This window comes from Caretta caretta, chromosome 2 (genome assembly GCF_965140235.1).
Source record: "Caretta caretta isolate rCarCar2 chromosome 2, rCarCar1.hap1, whole genome shotgun sequence".
In the NCBI taxonomy this organism is placed as follows: domain Eukaryota; kingdom Metazoa; phylum Chordata; order Testudines; family Cheloniidae; genus Caretta; species Caretta caretta.
The window spans coordinates 92,261,323-92,276,854 of NC_134207.1; the positions used below are offsets into that span (position 1 = coordinate 92,261,323).

General features: G+C 41.2%; 1 protein-coding gene across 1 annotated transcript in view; it reads left to right on the top strand.

The window, feature by feature from the left end:
- Positions 1-14,455, top strand: part of CEP192 (centrosomal protein 192) — a 215,417-nt gene extending 200,962 nt beyond the window's left edge. The window contains exons 54-57 of the mRNA XM_075124731.1: positions 3,305-3,426; positions 4,802-4,925; positions 5,498-5,556; positions 14,041-14,455. Coding sequence (XP_074980832.1) covers positions 3,305-3,426; positions 4,802-4,925; positions 5,498-5,556; positions 14,041-14,179 — 444 coding nt within the window. The 3' untranslated portion in view covers positions 14,180-14,455. The remainder of the gene's footprint in view (positions 1-3,304; positions 3,427-4,801; positions 4,926-5,497; positions 5,557-14,040) is intronic.
- Positions 14,456-15,532: the final 1,077 nt, after the last annotated feature.

A 15,532-nucleotide genomic window follows, 5' to 3' on the forward strand; every position in this document is an offset into this window, starting at 1 on the left:
ACCTTACAACTTAAACTGAGTAGGCAAACATACAGAAACATACAGAAATCACAAGGGAGTGGAGAAAGGAGATGAGAATTCAGATATTTAAAACTTCTCCCCCAACACAAAGAGAAAAGATGTACAGCCATTTAGATGCCTGCTGCCTACCTAGCATAAGTGCATTAAAAATATTTTTTTTCTTTTTAGAATTGCCATGTGTTCGTGTAATTTCATTTTTCTTTTCTTTAGTAACTGTTCAGTCTTGAATAATATTCACAGTTAAATGTTACCCTAACATTGCTAAAAAAGTAATGTACTTTTCATTTTTTAAAACTACATTTCAATGTTTTGCATTTTTGAGAAAAAATAACTCAGTTAAGTAATGTTGTTTTTGTAACTAACCATAAGTATTTAAGCCTATTGGGGACTATAAAGTCTCTTTTTATTATTATTATTATTATTTTATTACTACTCTTGTCCTAATAAATTAGTGCTTTAAAATAGTTGACCAGTCAATTGACCAATTACTTTTTAGACCCATCAGAGGTAAGCTCTGTGGAGCAGGGACAGTGCCTTGGTTCATTTGGTCAGGTTTTTTGGCTTTCATTTCTGATTGGATGGTAAATAAAAATCCCAAAGATTAGTGATTTCAGCTACACTAGAGTTTCTCTAGGATGGTTTGGAGGGACAGTCTTATCACTAAGTACCCCAAAAAAATAGTTACCAGTCTCTAGTGTCACTTGTTATGCAGATACATCAGATTCCTTGGACTGACTATCCCCAAGATTTAGCAGAATGCCTGGATTAGACAAACCTGTGGTGAATCCTACCTCCTTGCAATGATATTTACCAGTGCCCTTGTGGCACATTTCAAAATAACTGCACATAATTCTTTTTTTATTTGTCAGTCACGTCCTGCTTTTCTGGTAGTTACTTCTGAAAGACTGATGAGCAACTATATTAATAGAAGTCAGTTCTGCTTCTATGAGGACAATTTTGTCCTCACATCTTGAGAAACACTTCTGCCAAAGGTGTATGCATCTTTTTAATCTTCCCAGGAGATGAATACCATCATTTTTTCTATCTTCACTATCCTTAGAAAAATTGTCATAACAGGATGGTCGTAGAACTCTAGAAGATGTATTGATCATATGGAGTACATGCATCTATCATATTACTCCTGGGGGAATTCTGCACCACTGCGGATGCACAGAATTTGTCCCGTGCAGATTTTTGTTTCCCCGCAGAAAAATGACTTTGACAGGGAAGCAAAGGGAAGCCAAAAGAGCCGTCATGCGACCCTCCCCAGCAGTATGTTTCGGGTGCCCAGGGCAGCTGGCAGAGAGGTAAATTACTGTGGGGCAGGGGGTTGGACTGGGGAAGACCCAACTGGTGGGTCCTACCCTGTGCCAGGCTCAGCTGCTAGTCTTGGGTGGGCTGGGGAGGACGGGACTTCCTCTTCCCCTGCGCAACATCCGGGGTCAGACCCACTCCCAGATTTCTCCTCCAGCTTCAGGAAGCTCTGCAAACCTCCAGCCCATGCGCTTCCTGTACCCATCGCTCCTCAGCTGCAGGGGAAGGGATCCCTGTACAGGGAGCTGTTCTCCCATCCATCCAGACCCTCTTGCCGAGCCACTCCTCTTCCCCCCGATAAACTCCCCCTGCACCTGGACCACCCTGATGAGACACCTGCACTCAGATCCTCACCCCACCAAGCTCCAGCTAACTGGATCCCCAACCCACTGAGCACCATTCCCCCAGCATCTGGACCACCCATTGAGCCCTCCACATCTGGACCCCCCTGACAAGCTCTCTCTCTCCACACCCAGGCCCCCCGTGCTGAGCCCCAACCACCTTCACCTGGACCCCCCTGAAGAATCCCATTACTGTTGCACCCAGAACCCCCCAACAAGCCCCTGTGCATCCAGTTCCCCCTGCACCCTGATCCACCACTGAGGTGCCTGCACCCAGATTGCCCCACACAGAACCCTCTCAACCCACATCTGGATCCCTCCACACTAAGCCCCTCTACATTTGGATCCTGCCTTGTTGAGCCTGCCAGATGCAGGCAAGCACACAGGGACAGAAGCCTGGGGTGTTTCTGAAGCAGGCCCAGTCCTTGGGCTTCAGAGTAGCTGCTGACAAGGTATATGCCAAGCAATGCAGAACTTAACACCCGGAAAACCATTCCTTTGAGGGAGTCTAGGCTCCACATGCAAGGTCCCAGGAGGAATTGTGGGCCAGAAATATTTTTATGTCAGAGAATTTTCATAATCATGCCGTGATCCTCATACAGTTCATTATCAGACTCTGCAAAATAGGTTTCTGTTCCTCTATGAAGACGACCTCTTACTGGAAAATGCTATATGGTTATGGCTTGCTTTCCAAATTAGAAATCTCTCACGTTATGTAAGAATGCATATTTCTATCTATCCTACTGTAATAATGTTGGCTTTATCTTTTCCATCCCTGCTGCTTTGTTTCATTGATCACTGTTTGCCATTTGTAGAGTATGAGGGGAGAAACTGCAGCAGAATAGAAAATTCTTAGCACAATCTCCTCTGTTAGCAGCTTCTCTCTTCATTCTAACCACGCAGATGGCTTGTTGCAGGACCAGAATGATAACTTGTAATATTTGGAAATTTTTGCTCTAAAGGGCAAATCATACACATGTTGCATTAACGTTAATACAATTTCAGGTTCTTGGTTTTGTATTAACCAACTGTTCTTTCAATGCTGTAAAGACACTAACTTTTCTGGTGGCCAGACTTGAGGGGTGGGACTTCATGGAACAACTTCTGAATTCCATAGGGAAAAGTCGTGGCCTGTTTATAGCGAATGAGGAAAGTTGCTAACAAAGAATTAATGTTAAGAAATCCATTCATTTACCGCAACCCTCATAATTTGCCTGGAGAGGTAAAATTTCATGTCGTGGCTAAGATGATAAATAGTTCATCGAGAGGCTGAAGCTTCTTAAGAAGTAATCTCATTTGTACTCCATGATGAGACGTTCCACAGGGAAACCTACTGTCTAAATGGATCCGTTACCGACAATCTTGGAATAGTTTACTGCTGTGAAGTAGTTTAAGAGGCATGCAAGCATGGAATATGATTCCCGCAGAGGCAATGTATTTCAAAGAATAATAAATAAATTCCCTTCTTCTAAAATATTGTAAAACTGCGGCACAAACCAGGAGCTAATATTTTCAATAAAGCAAAAACACTATTCAGGTTGAGCAATATTTTGGGAACGATGTAAATGTTGTCACCTAATGTTTAACTTTATTCCAAATATTAACTGTAGGGTTTTTCTTACCAATAGGGTGCTAAAACAGAAAATGAAGCTGTAAATGCAAAACTTTCCACATGTGCCCTAATAAAAACTGAAATTCCAGTTATGCCGAGAAGAAGAGCTGGCTCTGAAGCTTCTGCGCTTAAAACTGGGTAAGTATATTTTTAGTTTAAAAAAAAAAAGTAAATAGTTGAGAACACTTGTGTGGCAGACCTTTTCTGTGATTCTTAGCCTTTCACCACTCATAAGCAAACTTGCCATATTTTCATTAGTTCAAAACTAGTTATGTGTGTGGTTGTGATTTGCTACTATGGGACAACTGGTGCAGGCATTTGAACCGCTTTGAAGTGTGAAACCTTTTAATGCACTCTTTGCCAGCACCATCATTATCTAGTGATTTCTAATAAGATGAGTTTTCGCAATATTTGTCTAGCTTTCTCCTTTGTTTCTTTCCCTTTTTGCCAATTGGGGCTTGTCTACATGGTGCATTAATCCTAACTAGATGGGTGTAAATTATAGTGGGCACTAATGTGTTGCATGCTAAGTGGCTCGTGTGGGCCCTGCTGGCACACACTAAATGTTCCCCAGTGCACGTTAATGTACTACTGTTTGAAATGGACCACACGGGCCAGTTAGCGCACAACGTTCTCGTGCATGCTACCATTTATATCCCTCTATTTTGGATTAATTCACCATGTTGATGAGCCCTCCGTGTTTGTTCTCCCTCTTTAGTTTTCCCAGGCTCTTGGAAGTATTTCTGTTCCTGTTCTCATCTGGAGTTAGTTACAAGAGCCCAGGATGTTTCCAAAACCCTTCACATATTTAGATAAGTGCAAATCTTCACCAATGGAATCCAGTTGCCCTTGGTTTGCTGTTCCAGAGCAGTCCCTCCATTTGTGATCTGCATGTCTGGTTTGAGCTTGGTGCAGTTTTGCTGCTTTTCTCAGTCAATTACCCAGAGTTGAAAGTAGCATTTGACCCCTAATTGGGTTTTAGGCCTGGACGTATTTCTCACACAGGCCTTTCCCTCAAAAATATGATTTTCCCCAAGATCACTGTACTAATTTTTCCCTGCCATCGTCCAACCTTCAAAGATTGAAATGTAGATGTGAAACACTTCCTTTTTATGGGAGTGAACTGATCCCTGGTGCACATATGGAAATGTTCATCTCCTAGGTCTCCAGTGAAGCATATGGGCACAACTCAAGGCTGTGAAAGTATAAAGTAAATTATTCTGATTACTACTTCACCACAGTACTCCTCTAAATTGTAATCTCTTAATTAACTGAAAGTGCCAAATAGTAGCCCAAAAAGCCCTTAGAGTGGCACAGTACTGCTTTAAAACTGACAGAATCTTACAGCCCAATATCTTATAAGAACAAATTACCTTTGACTTTCCAGTGGTTCTGAATGTATTTCTATTTTGGAACTGCTTTTCAAACCATTTGATAGGAAACTGTCGGTACATCCAGACCATGTAATATAAATAGGGAACTTAATGATTTAAACCTATTGTTTGAAAAACAGGCAAAATGAAGTAATTCGAGGAGTGTATGCCCGAGAAGATCAATATACGTTTCTACCAACCAGAGTTGGGGAATCAAGCACCTTAAAAGTCAATTTGCGAAATAATACTTTTATTACTCATATGGTAAGTTTTTGACACTTTAACTTTAAATGTTTTGAATTTTGTAAATAAAGTTTAAAAATTGCACTTAATTGCTTGAACAATATCTAACCATTTTCTGATATTTTCATTAACCTTTGATACTAAGAATTTTGTTTTAAGATGGTCTAATGCTCGGTGCATTAATAGAAACTATTGGTTCCAAACTTCATACTCTAAATCTTTAAATATTCAAAGAAAGTTCACTTTTATAGGCTTCTTACAACTTTTTAGTTTTTCTTTTGCTTGTTGACTCTTAATTATCAAGAGTTTTAAGGATCAAGAGTTTTCTGAATAGCATACTTAAACTATCACCGCTTTTAGCTGTTTTATAGGGTTGTGGTTGTAGTCTAATTTTTAAAACTAATTTAATCTCAAGTCCTGCAGTGTGATTTTTAACTTATTCATTATATATAAACCTGGGTATATTCCATTCTTAAATCTTGGCTTTTTCTTTAAAGTTATATCTAAGTCATGAGTTGTATTGAAGTATGTGCTAAAATTATGATAGTAGTGCTTGCCTGTTGTTTTTTAAAGTGTTTCATATTAAATTGCAGCTGAAGTTTGTAAATCCCAGAGAGCCTTTCTACATCAAGCACTCAAAATATTCTTTGAGGTGAGTTAAGTGTGTATTAAAATTTTACTCAGAAACATTAGAGGTTTCAAAATAAATCCAAGCTATTTTGTTAGGTAAAGCTCTATAACTAGTAAGGATATATCATGCTGAAATATAGACTTACAGTCCACTTTTGGACTTTAGAGTAACTTCAACATTTTGACCTTCTAGTTAAAATGTATATTTTTGCACAAATCTTAACCAGTCTCTCCATCTTAAAGATGAGAAAAGTGAGGCATAAAGCAACATCAGAGACAGTGGAACAGCCTGATTAAACCCAGGTCTCCTGACACCTAGTCCAACATCCTGTCCTCTGATCCATGCTATAACACCAGATTGTACACCACCTTGTTTTTTTTCTTGGTAGTCTTTTATCAAAATAGTGACCAGGACCAAACCTGTATAGCTAATGAGATCTGACAAGCTCAGTCTGAAGTGGTAAAACTGCAGGCAAAAAAAAGGATGATTTAATAGCTCTTCAGAAAAACGACCATGACCACCTCAGAGATCTACTTAAGTAGCTCAGAAACACCATAAAGTACATTGTCAGAAAGCTATTCATTGTATTTGCTGTAATATACTGAGGATCAGATGCACTCTTACTTAAAGCAAAGATATAGACATGGTGTTTAAAGGTGGTAGAAAAACTTTTAACTCATGAATTGCATTTATTTTATTCTTTTGTTCAATAACCTCCTAGAAGCTTAGTTTTCCAACCAATTTTGATGCTTTTCCATTTGCAAATATTGTCTTTTTGTCTGAGTTTCTAGTTTTTCTTATTTACAGCATAAGTCAGCATAACTCTTTGGAAGAACCCTGCAGTTTCTGAGCAAAACCATTGCAGAACTTATTCTGGCTTAGGGTATGTCTACACTACAAAATTAGGTCGATTTTATAGAAGTCAATTTTTAGAAATCGATTTTATACAGTCCATGGTGTATGTCCCCCCTAAGTGCATTAAGTCGGCAGAGTGCATCCTCACTACCGTGGCTAGCATCGACTCATGGAGCGGTGTACTGTGGGAAGCTATCCCACAGTTCCCGCAGTCTCCGCTGCCCATTGGAATTCTGGGTTAAGCTCCCAATCCCTGATGGGGCAAAAACATTGTAGCGGGTGGTTTTGGGTACATGTCGTCAGTCTCCCCTGCCTCCCTGAAAGCAACTGCAGACAATTATTTCATGCCTTTTTTCCTGGGTTACCCATGCAGACACCATAGCACAGCAAGCATGGAGCCTGCTCAGCTCACTGCTGCTGTTGCGAGCATTGTAAACATCTCGCACTTTATACTGCAGTATGTGCAGAACCTGGCTAAGAGATAGCAGCACAAGGACAATTGTGAGGAGGACATGGACAAAGACGTTTCTGAAAGCACGGGAGGTGGCAGTTGAGACATCATGGCGGCAGTGGGGCTGATTCTGGGCCTGGCAAACAAGCACAGCCTGGTGGGACCGCATAGTCTTGCAGGTGTGGGGTGATTCCCAGTGGCTGTGAAAGTTTCACATGCGTAAGGCCACTTTCCTGGAACTCTGAGTAGCTTTCCCCTGCCGTGAAGTGCAGGAATACCAAGATGAGAGCTGCCCTGACAGTTGAGAAGCGATTGGTGATAGCCCTGTGGACGCTTGCAACACCTGCCTGCTACCAGTCAGTCGGAAATCAATTTGGAGTGGGCAAATCTACTGTGGGGACTGCTGTGATTCAAGCAGCCAATGCCATCACTGATGATCTGCTATCAAGGGAGTGACTCTGGGAAATGTGCAAGTCATAGTGGATGGCTTTACTGCAGTGGGTTCTCCTAACTGTGGTGGGGCGATAGACGGAACGCATATCCCTATCTTGGCACCGGACCACCTTGCCAACCAGTACATAAACCGCAAGGGGTACTTCTCAATGGAGCTGCAAGCACTGGTGGATCACAAGGGACATTTCACCGACATCAACGTGGGATGGCCGGGTAAGGTGCATAGGGCTTGCATCTTCAGGAACTCCAGGCTGTTTGAGTAGCTGCAAGAAGGGACTTACTTCCCAGACCAGAAAATTACTGTTTGGGATGTTGAAATGCCAATAGTTATCCCTGGAGACCCAGCCTACCCCTTGCTCCCATGGCTCATGAAGCTATACACAGGCAGCCTGGACAGTAGTAAGGAGCAGTTCAACTGTAGGCTGAGCAAGTGCAGAATGGTGGTAGAATGTGTCTTTGGACATTTAAAAGCTCATTGGCGCTGTTTGCTGACTAGATTAGACCACCGCGCAACCAATATTCCCATTGTTATTTACTGCTTGCTGTGTGCTTTATAATATCTGTGAGAGTAAGGGGAAGACGTTTATGGCAGGGTGGGAGGTTGAGGCAAATTGCCTGACTGCCAATTTTGAACAGCCAGACACCAGGGCGATTAGAAGACCACAGGTAGGCGCGCTGCACATCAGAGAGGCTTTGCAAACCAGTTTTATGACTGGCCAGGCTACGGTGTGACAGTTGTGTGTGTTTCTCCTTGATGCAACCCCGCCCCCTTTGTTGATTTTAATTCCCTGTAAGCCAACCACCCTCTCCCCTTCTATCACAGCTGGCAAAGGAAATAAAGTCACTATTGTTTTGAAACCATGCATTCTTTATTAATTAAAAAAAAAAAAGGAGATAACGGATAAGGTAGCCCAGGTGGGGTACGGTGGGGTGGGGGAGGAGGGAAGGACAAGGGCACATTGCTTATTGTAGCCACACTACAAATCAAAACTGTTTGAATGACAGCCTTCTGTTGCTTGGATCATCCTCTGGAGTGGAGTGGCTGGGTGCCCAGAGCCTCCCCCTCCTCGCGTTCTTGGGTGTCTGGGTGAGGAGGATATGGAACTTGGGGAGGAGGGTAGGCGGTTGTACAATGAATGCAGCAGCAGTCCTGTGCTCTTGTTGCCTGTCAGATGCCTGAGCATGTCCATTTGCTCCCCCGTTAGACTCAGCATTGCATCCTGCCTCTTCTCATCGCACTCACTTAATGCTTTCCTGGACTCTGCCGCTGACAGCCTCTATGCATTCAGCTGTACACTATCAGTGCAGGAGGACTTCATGAGCTCGGAAAACACATCACAAGTGCATTTTTTTTGCCTTCTAATCTGCGAAAACCTCAGGGACAAAGATGATATGGGGAGCATAGAAACATTTGCACCTGCAGGGGGATAAAAAGGGAAAGTAAAATTTAAGATGATACATTTCTGAGAACAAAAGGGAGACTCTTTCACAGTAAATCAAGCAATTCACAGCAGACAGCACATGTGCTTTAGGTACAAGGTTGCATTTTGCCTTTTATATTGAGCGCCTGCCAGTATTGTGACACATCACACTCGGCTGGGCAACAGAATTTGGTTTCCAGGCGGCCATGGTAAGCCAAAGGGTAGACGGGTTTGGCTTCTAATGCCTTCATAACATGTGGGAATGTTTTCAAACTGCAGCGTCGTCCTTTCCCATAGCAAGCAATGCCGGTTGGGTTTGCCATTTAAAAGGAGGGGCTGTGGTTTTTGGGTGGATGTGCAGCACACACGTCCCTCCACTTCTCCACGTGGCTGTTTGGGATGATCCCTTCACCCCTCACCCCGCTGCTTAGCCTTGGGAAGATCCCTTTTAGCCAAGTGCAAACTGCCCAGCATGAACGGGGTCCTTTTACTGTTCCCTTACAAAAATTCCCCTATTTCAACCAGGTGACCATGAATGATATCACTCTCTGCTGAGGCTAACACAGAAAGATAAAGACCAAAAGTTGCTTGAATGCGACCAAAACCCAGGACTATTTGCTGCCATGCTTTGTGCTGCAATGATTCCAGACTACTGCTACTGGCTTGGCATGGTAAAGTGTCCTACCGTGGAGGACGAAATAAGGCAGCGCTCCCCAGAAACCTTCTGCAAAGGCTTTAAGTACTTCCAGGAGAGCTTCATGGAGATGTTCCTAGAGGATTCCCACTCCATCCCCAGTTAACAGACTTTTCCAGTAGCTGTACTGGCCGCGAATGCATCCCAAGTCTTCACGGCAAATCAAACATTAAACACTATTGCTTTTAAACCCTGTACTGTAGTTACAAATGTGCACTCACCAGAGGTGCCTTTTCCACCTTCAGGGTTGGGGATCCCCCCTTGGGAGGGTATTGGCTCCAGGGTGATGAAAAGGTCCTGGCTGCCGGGGAGAACATATTCACCGCTTTCCTGCTGTGCATTCGCTGCCTCCTTCTCCTCATCCACAAAATCCTCCTCCATGTTACGTGAGACTCTCCCCCCCCCCCCCCCCCTTGCAGGTGTCCATGGACAGTGGTGGGGCAGTGGTAAGGTTCCCCCCCAGAATGCCATGCAGCTGATCATAGAAGCAGCATGTATGGGGCTCTGACCCAGAGCGACCGTTTGCCTCCTTTGTCTTTTGGTAGGCTTGCCTGCACGTGTGTCCCTGTTGTAGCCTCTGTCCATCGTGCAATTTTGGCATATGTATATATAATATTAACATTTCTTCTTTTTGATCGGAGTTTGGCCTGCACAAATTCTTCTCCCCATACAGCAATCAGATCCAGTGTCTCCTGTTAGCTCCATGCTGGAGCTTGTTTGTAATTCTGGGGGGACTGCATGGTCACCTGTGCTGCTGAGCTTGCCACGCTGACCAAACAGGAAATGAAATTCAAAAGGTCCCAGGGCTTTTCCTGTGTACCTGGCTAGTGCATCGGAGTTGAAAGTGTTGTCCAGAGCGGTCACATTGGAGCACTCTGGGATAGCTCCTGGAGGCCAATAACGTTGATTTGCATCCGCACTACCCCAAATTTCACCCAGCAAGGTAGATTTTAGCACTACTCTCCTCGCCGGAGGGAGTACAGAAGTCGATCTTAAGAGCCCTTTAGGTCGACGGAACGGGGTTGCTTGTGTAGATGCATCCATTATAAAATCGACCTAATGCAGCTAAATTTGACCTAATCCTGTAGTGTAGACCAGAGTATGGATGCCCTTTTTAAAAAAAAATACTTGTAGGAAAATCCTTAATTGTCCCATAAACCTTTTTTTAATAGAAAGCAAGTTAATATTTTATTTAGTGTTGGCTTATATGTTTTAAGTGCTTCTGTATGGAAGCTAGTCAGTTAAATTAGATTACTTCCTAGTACCATATCCAATTAATGTTAAATGGTAATTGCATAGCAAACTGCATTTGCTGAAAATGGGACTGTAAGGCTTGATTAAGAAAATATAATAGAATGTGTGTTCTTACATCTACTCTTCAGACCAAGAAGTGTCACACTGTGAAACAATCATACATTGTAGTGATATGATTTTTTTTAAAGAACAATTTGTAGAAGCAACAGTGTATCCTATGTGAACAGTCTTTCAAATGTTAAATATGGCAACAAAATTTCAGGGTTTTGTTTAACGTACCAGTGTTTGATTTTTCCGGGTGCAGTTGTGAGCTTGGTTTTCTTCAACTGGCCATGTGTGTGCACATAGAAAAAGTTCAGCTGTACTGATCTTTACTACACTCAGTCTAATTTAAGTTAGCTACCAATGTCATCCAAATGCAAAATCTTGGTATAAAACTGCAATGAGAAGAGAGGCAATTTTTATTCTTTTCACCCAAACAAGGCAGAGCACAAATTTTTTTAATTGACTGTAGGGTATTCATTTGGCTAATAGAGGATGTAAGAACTGATGAGGAAAGGAATGAAGAACCTCTGACCAGAAATTAAATTCATAAGAAGAACTTTCAAGACGGGGCTCACAAATATCTTAGATCTATGCTGCAAAGTGAATATTTTGAAGATCCCCTTGAGGTCATCTTGTTAAACATTTGGATAGCATAGTAAAGCATTAACTTGACTCCTTTTATTGGTTAGATAATTCTCAAGTGTAAAATAACAAGGATCTTTTAATTGTCCATGATTTTCACATTTGACCGTTATATTTAAATTTTATTCCTAGAGGTATGGAGTATGATGGTTTGCTGGGCAGTAGACACACATTTAATAGGAGAAACCAACTTATGCTCATGAACTAGTTTAATCCTTTATTTTTGTGTTCCAATGTTGCTTACTGTGAAAAGTGTCTGTATCAGTTATCACAATTACAACAACATTGCCTAGTTATCACTCTTGGTATTCTGAGCAGAGTGTCACTATACCCTGCCATCTAGAACATTATTCCTCAATGTAAAGGGGTTCACAGGTGTACCTCCTGGTGGCCAGGTGTGGCATAGCAGCTGTCTTTCCCTCTGGCACCCCCTGCTGATAATCCTTCTGGAGCTGCGGTGGTCACTCTTCCATAACTCCGTCCTTTGGCCAGGTCATGATATTTATGTCTGTCCCTTTCAATGTAACAAAGTTCAACAAACAAAAGTCCAATAGATAATTCCAAGACCTTGTGTCAGATCTCTGGCACCTGACTCTGGGCTCGTGCCACTTTGCCAGCTGCTGGTAGGGGGAACCTAGGCACTCCGTACACACTGGGTTCCAGCCCAGGGACCCTATAGTGAGCAGCCAGGGTCTGCACAGTTCCACCCCTTACTGCTGTTTCCCTGGTCTTCCTCCTTTCCAGCCTCTCTTCCCTGCAACTTCTCTCGTTTGACCCTTGGGGGTAGGAAGCCAGGGCTTATTCACCCCTCTGGGTTTCCTCCTTTTCACCTCACTGTTCCCAGAGAATGACTGCAGACTCTGTCCCTGTAGCCTTCTTATACTAACTAGCCTGCTCCTGCCCAGCTGGGCTTCTTGTTCCAATTGTTTCCTAACAAAAAAGGAGTCAGGAGCATGGAGACCCATCCCGGATCTGAGATCAACTGATTAGTCTCAAAATAAATTCCAAGTGATATCTGACTAATTCTACCTCTTTAGAAAAGCTGTGTGTGCAGGACCTTAAGGATGCTTGCATTCATTATGGTGCAGTAGTAGTATACCTGAATTTCATCAAACTTGCACTCTAACAAAAAAAACCTTAACATGATCTTGACCTTGGCAGAGTTGAGGCACAATAACTTTGCAAATGCATGAAATATGTGACAGATCTGCTTATAACGGATTTAAAAGAATGAGGTGTTACTGTTACGTTTTTTGAGTTAAAGCATGAGTTTGAAGTTGGGGTATCTATTCCTTTTGGATATCTGGAGATGAAAGTGAAAACCTTATGGAGGGTTGTAGTGTGTTACTGATAGTGTTGTAGGCAATGTGAAGGTGGAAAGAAATGCACAAGTCTTTCCCCTTATTTTCAGCCTTTTAAGGTTTTGTGTGTATGGAGTGTTTCCAGCTGCAATCTCAATTGTCAGTAAATGTAGTTTGTTGGCTAACATAAGACTAAATCACAGCTGTGAGAAGTAATACATAGTGCTAATACTCTTATCTGTAGATCTAAAAGCATTTTACAAATGCTGATGAAGTATCTTCACCTGGATCGGTAAACTGAAGCACAAAGGTTGACTTGCTGAAGGTTGTATAATAAATCTGTGTCAAAGGTGGGGAATAGAACCCAGATCTATGCTCTAATCACACAGTTCAGTGAATCAAGTGTTTGTTTTGTTTGTAAACTGGGGTTATACCAAAACGTACTTGTAGCGGCAGATGTAGGCAGAAAGGGTATTTGGACTCTTTTAGGACAATTAACTGATGAACAGAGATTCTCTAGAGGGGATCAAAATATTTCAGCAATAGGATGCTAAAATCATTAGTGTTCTGTAGCATCCTAACTAGAGAGGGGGAAATATAGCTTGAACAAGAGCAGCATAAGAGGTTCCATGCAAAGGGAAAGATTGAATTGGTAGAGAAGAAAGTAGGTGAAAGGTGAGAATAAGGAAGAAATGGGTTTAGACTGACATAGGATTAAGTGGATGAGAGCACAGACAGCTGTGGGGGTGTATGAGGGGAGAAAACTGCACAGATGATAGAGATGAAACTCAAAAGAGAGTAAAGAATGGTCAATACTGCTAGATGGTGACTTTGTGAATTTAATCTTTTAAGAGTTTTACATCAAACTGCTACATTCAAGTTCTGATTCCTCATTTTTTTTCAAGATCCCTATTGCTTTGCTTATGTTATGTAGTAAACCAGGTCTTGATGATGATGCAAAATGTCTAATTATGTGAATTGCTTCTACATGATGCCTTTTAAATTAAATTTTCTGTTTTAGTGATCAATTGACGTACATATGAAGTTTGTTTGCAAAATTCTTTCTAAACTAAAAGCAGGCAATATTATTACTTTTTAATAAGGCTTCCAAACTGTCAATAATATAGCAGAGATAGAGAACAGTTTTTCTTCAGATAAGCCAGCAACAGTAGCTATCCAAGTATTGTAGTATTTTGACTGGCTGATAGGACAGCTGTAACTTCATATTTCTAACACTTAACACCAGTAGTGTGAACTTTAAAAAAGATAACTCAAGGCTATCTCCAGGTCTCTTCTCAGAAAGCATAATAAACTGGAAAAATATTTGTATGCCTAGCAAGATTTGGTTTGTAGCATTAATGACATTAATAACTAATCTCCTTTTTACAGATCCCAGCATTATATCAACCTGCCAGTCCAGTTCAAGCCAAAGTCAGCAGGCAGATTTGAAGGTCTGTTGGTTGTGCACATAGACAAATATGGCAGTCTTGGTATTCGATTACTTGGTGAAGCTCATGCAAAAGAGTAATTGGACAGCAGCTTTAATAATAATCCAGACTAAATTATTGAAGTATTGGTGTAATATTTTCCTTACTAATTTTTTGTACATTATGATGCTACTTTTATGTAAAATCTTTTGTAAGTTAAATTGAGGTGCTTGTGAAAACAAAGATTCATTGTTAAACATTCTAAAATGAGGATAAATCACTTTGTATGCTTAAATTTATCATGTTCTAGCTTATATTTCTGCACCTTTTTATAAGGGAGAAAAATGTTCTATTTTTTTCATTAATTATGATTTGCTAAATACAGATTATTTTAAATTTAGTTAATTCAGAAATAAATTTGTAATTCATACTTTTTAATAAACTTATTTTTCACGTGAATTATGTTAATGTCTTGAGTTTTTTAGAGTGCCCATCACTGTAGTTTCCAAATATTACATAGCTTAAATCCAAAATTGTCATTAAACCCCACAGCAATTTCACTTATATTGATATTGGATCCTTCATAAGATACTTACACAAACATACAAAATCTCAAATTGAGGGGGACTCCCATCTATATGCAGTTTAAGGGCGAGCAAATATCAATAATTGGGGACTAAAAATTTGGAATATGAAAAAAAACCTCTGAAGATATCTAGTACAGTGCCCCTTAACAGCTCTAGTACAATTATATCCCAGGTATGCAGTTCCCTTAAGCATCATAAAGATATTATTAAACCTAAATACCCCTGCTGGGCTATACAGGATTAATTACATGGCACTCAAACTCAGGAATATAAATCTGTCAAAGGTTTTGAGGTACTATCCTTCTGGGAGCTGTACTATAAAATCTGGAGGGAAAACCAAAACAAATTATTTGTTATGAAGGCTAGATTATTTTTTCCTGACCTGGTGGTGAGTCACTGTACAGCAATGTAATATTTCAGTTGCTTAGAACACTTACATAACAGTACATCAAAACAATCTGTATACATGTTTTATAAGGGTCCGGCTAAAATATTTACGAATAAATAATACCTTGCTGCTTCGGTGCAATTTGGTTTTGCTATTGATGCTAAATTGGCACCCTATAGAATGAAGTTCTCTAGCCACAGAAATAGCATGGCATATGCAGTAATGTGTTCAAGTTTCTTCATGCTGCCCTTCAGCTGTGCCTCAACCTTGAGCTGAGTAATTACCTCTTAAAGGCTTTGTTTACACCTTTTTTCCTCATAGAATTTCCCACCACTGCTACAACTAATTCAGCTCTGCCCATAGGAGTTTTAAGATGACATGGTGGCTACTGGTAACTTAATAGGGTGGAACAACAGTACTTAAAATGCCAGTAGGCCTTTGGAGCCCTGTTTATATAAGCAGTCCCTCTGGTTGATCTT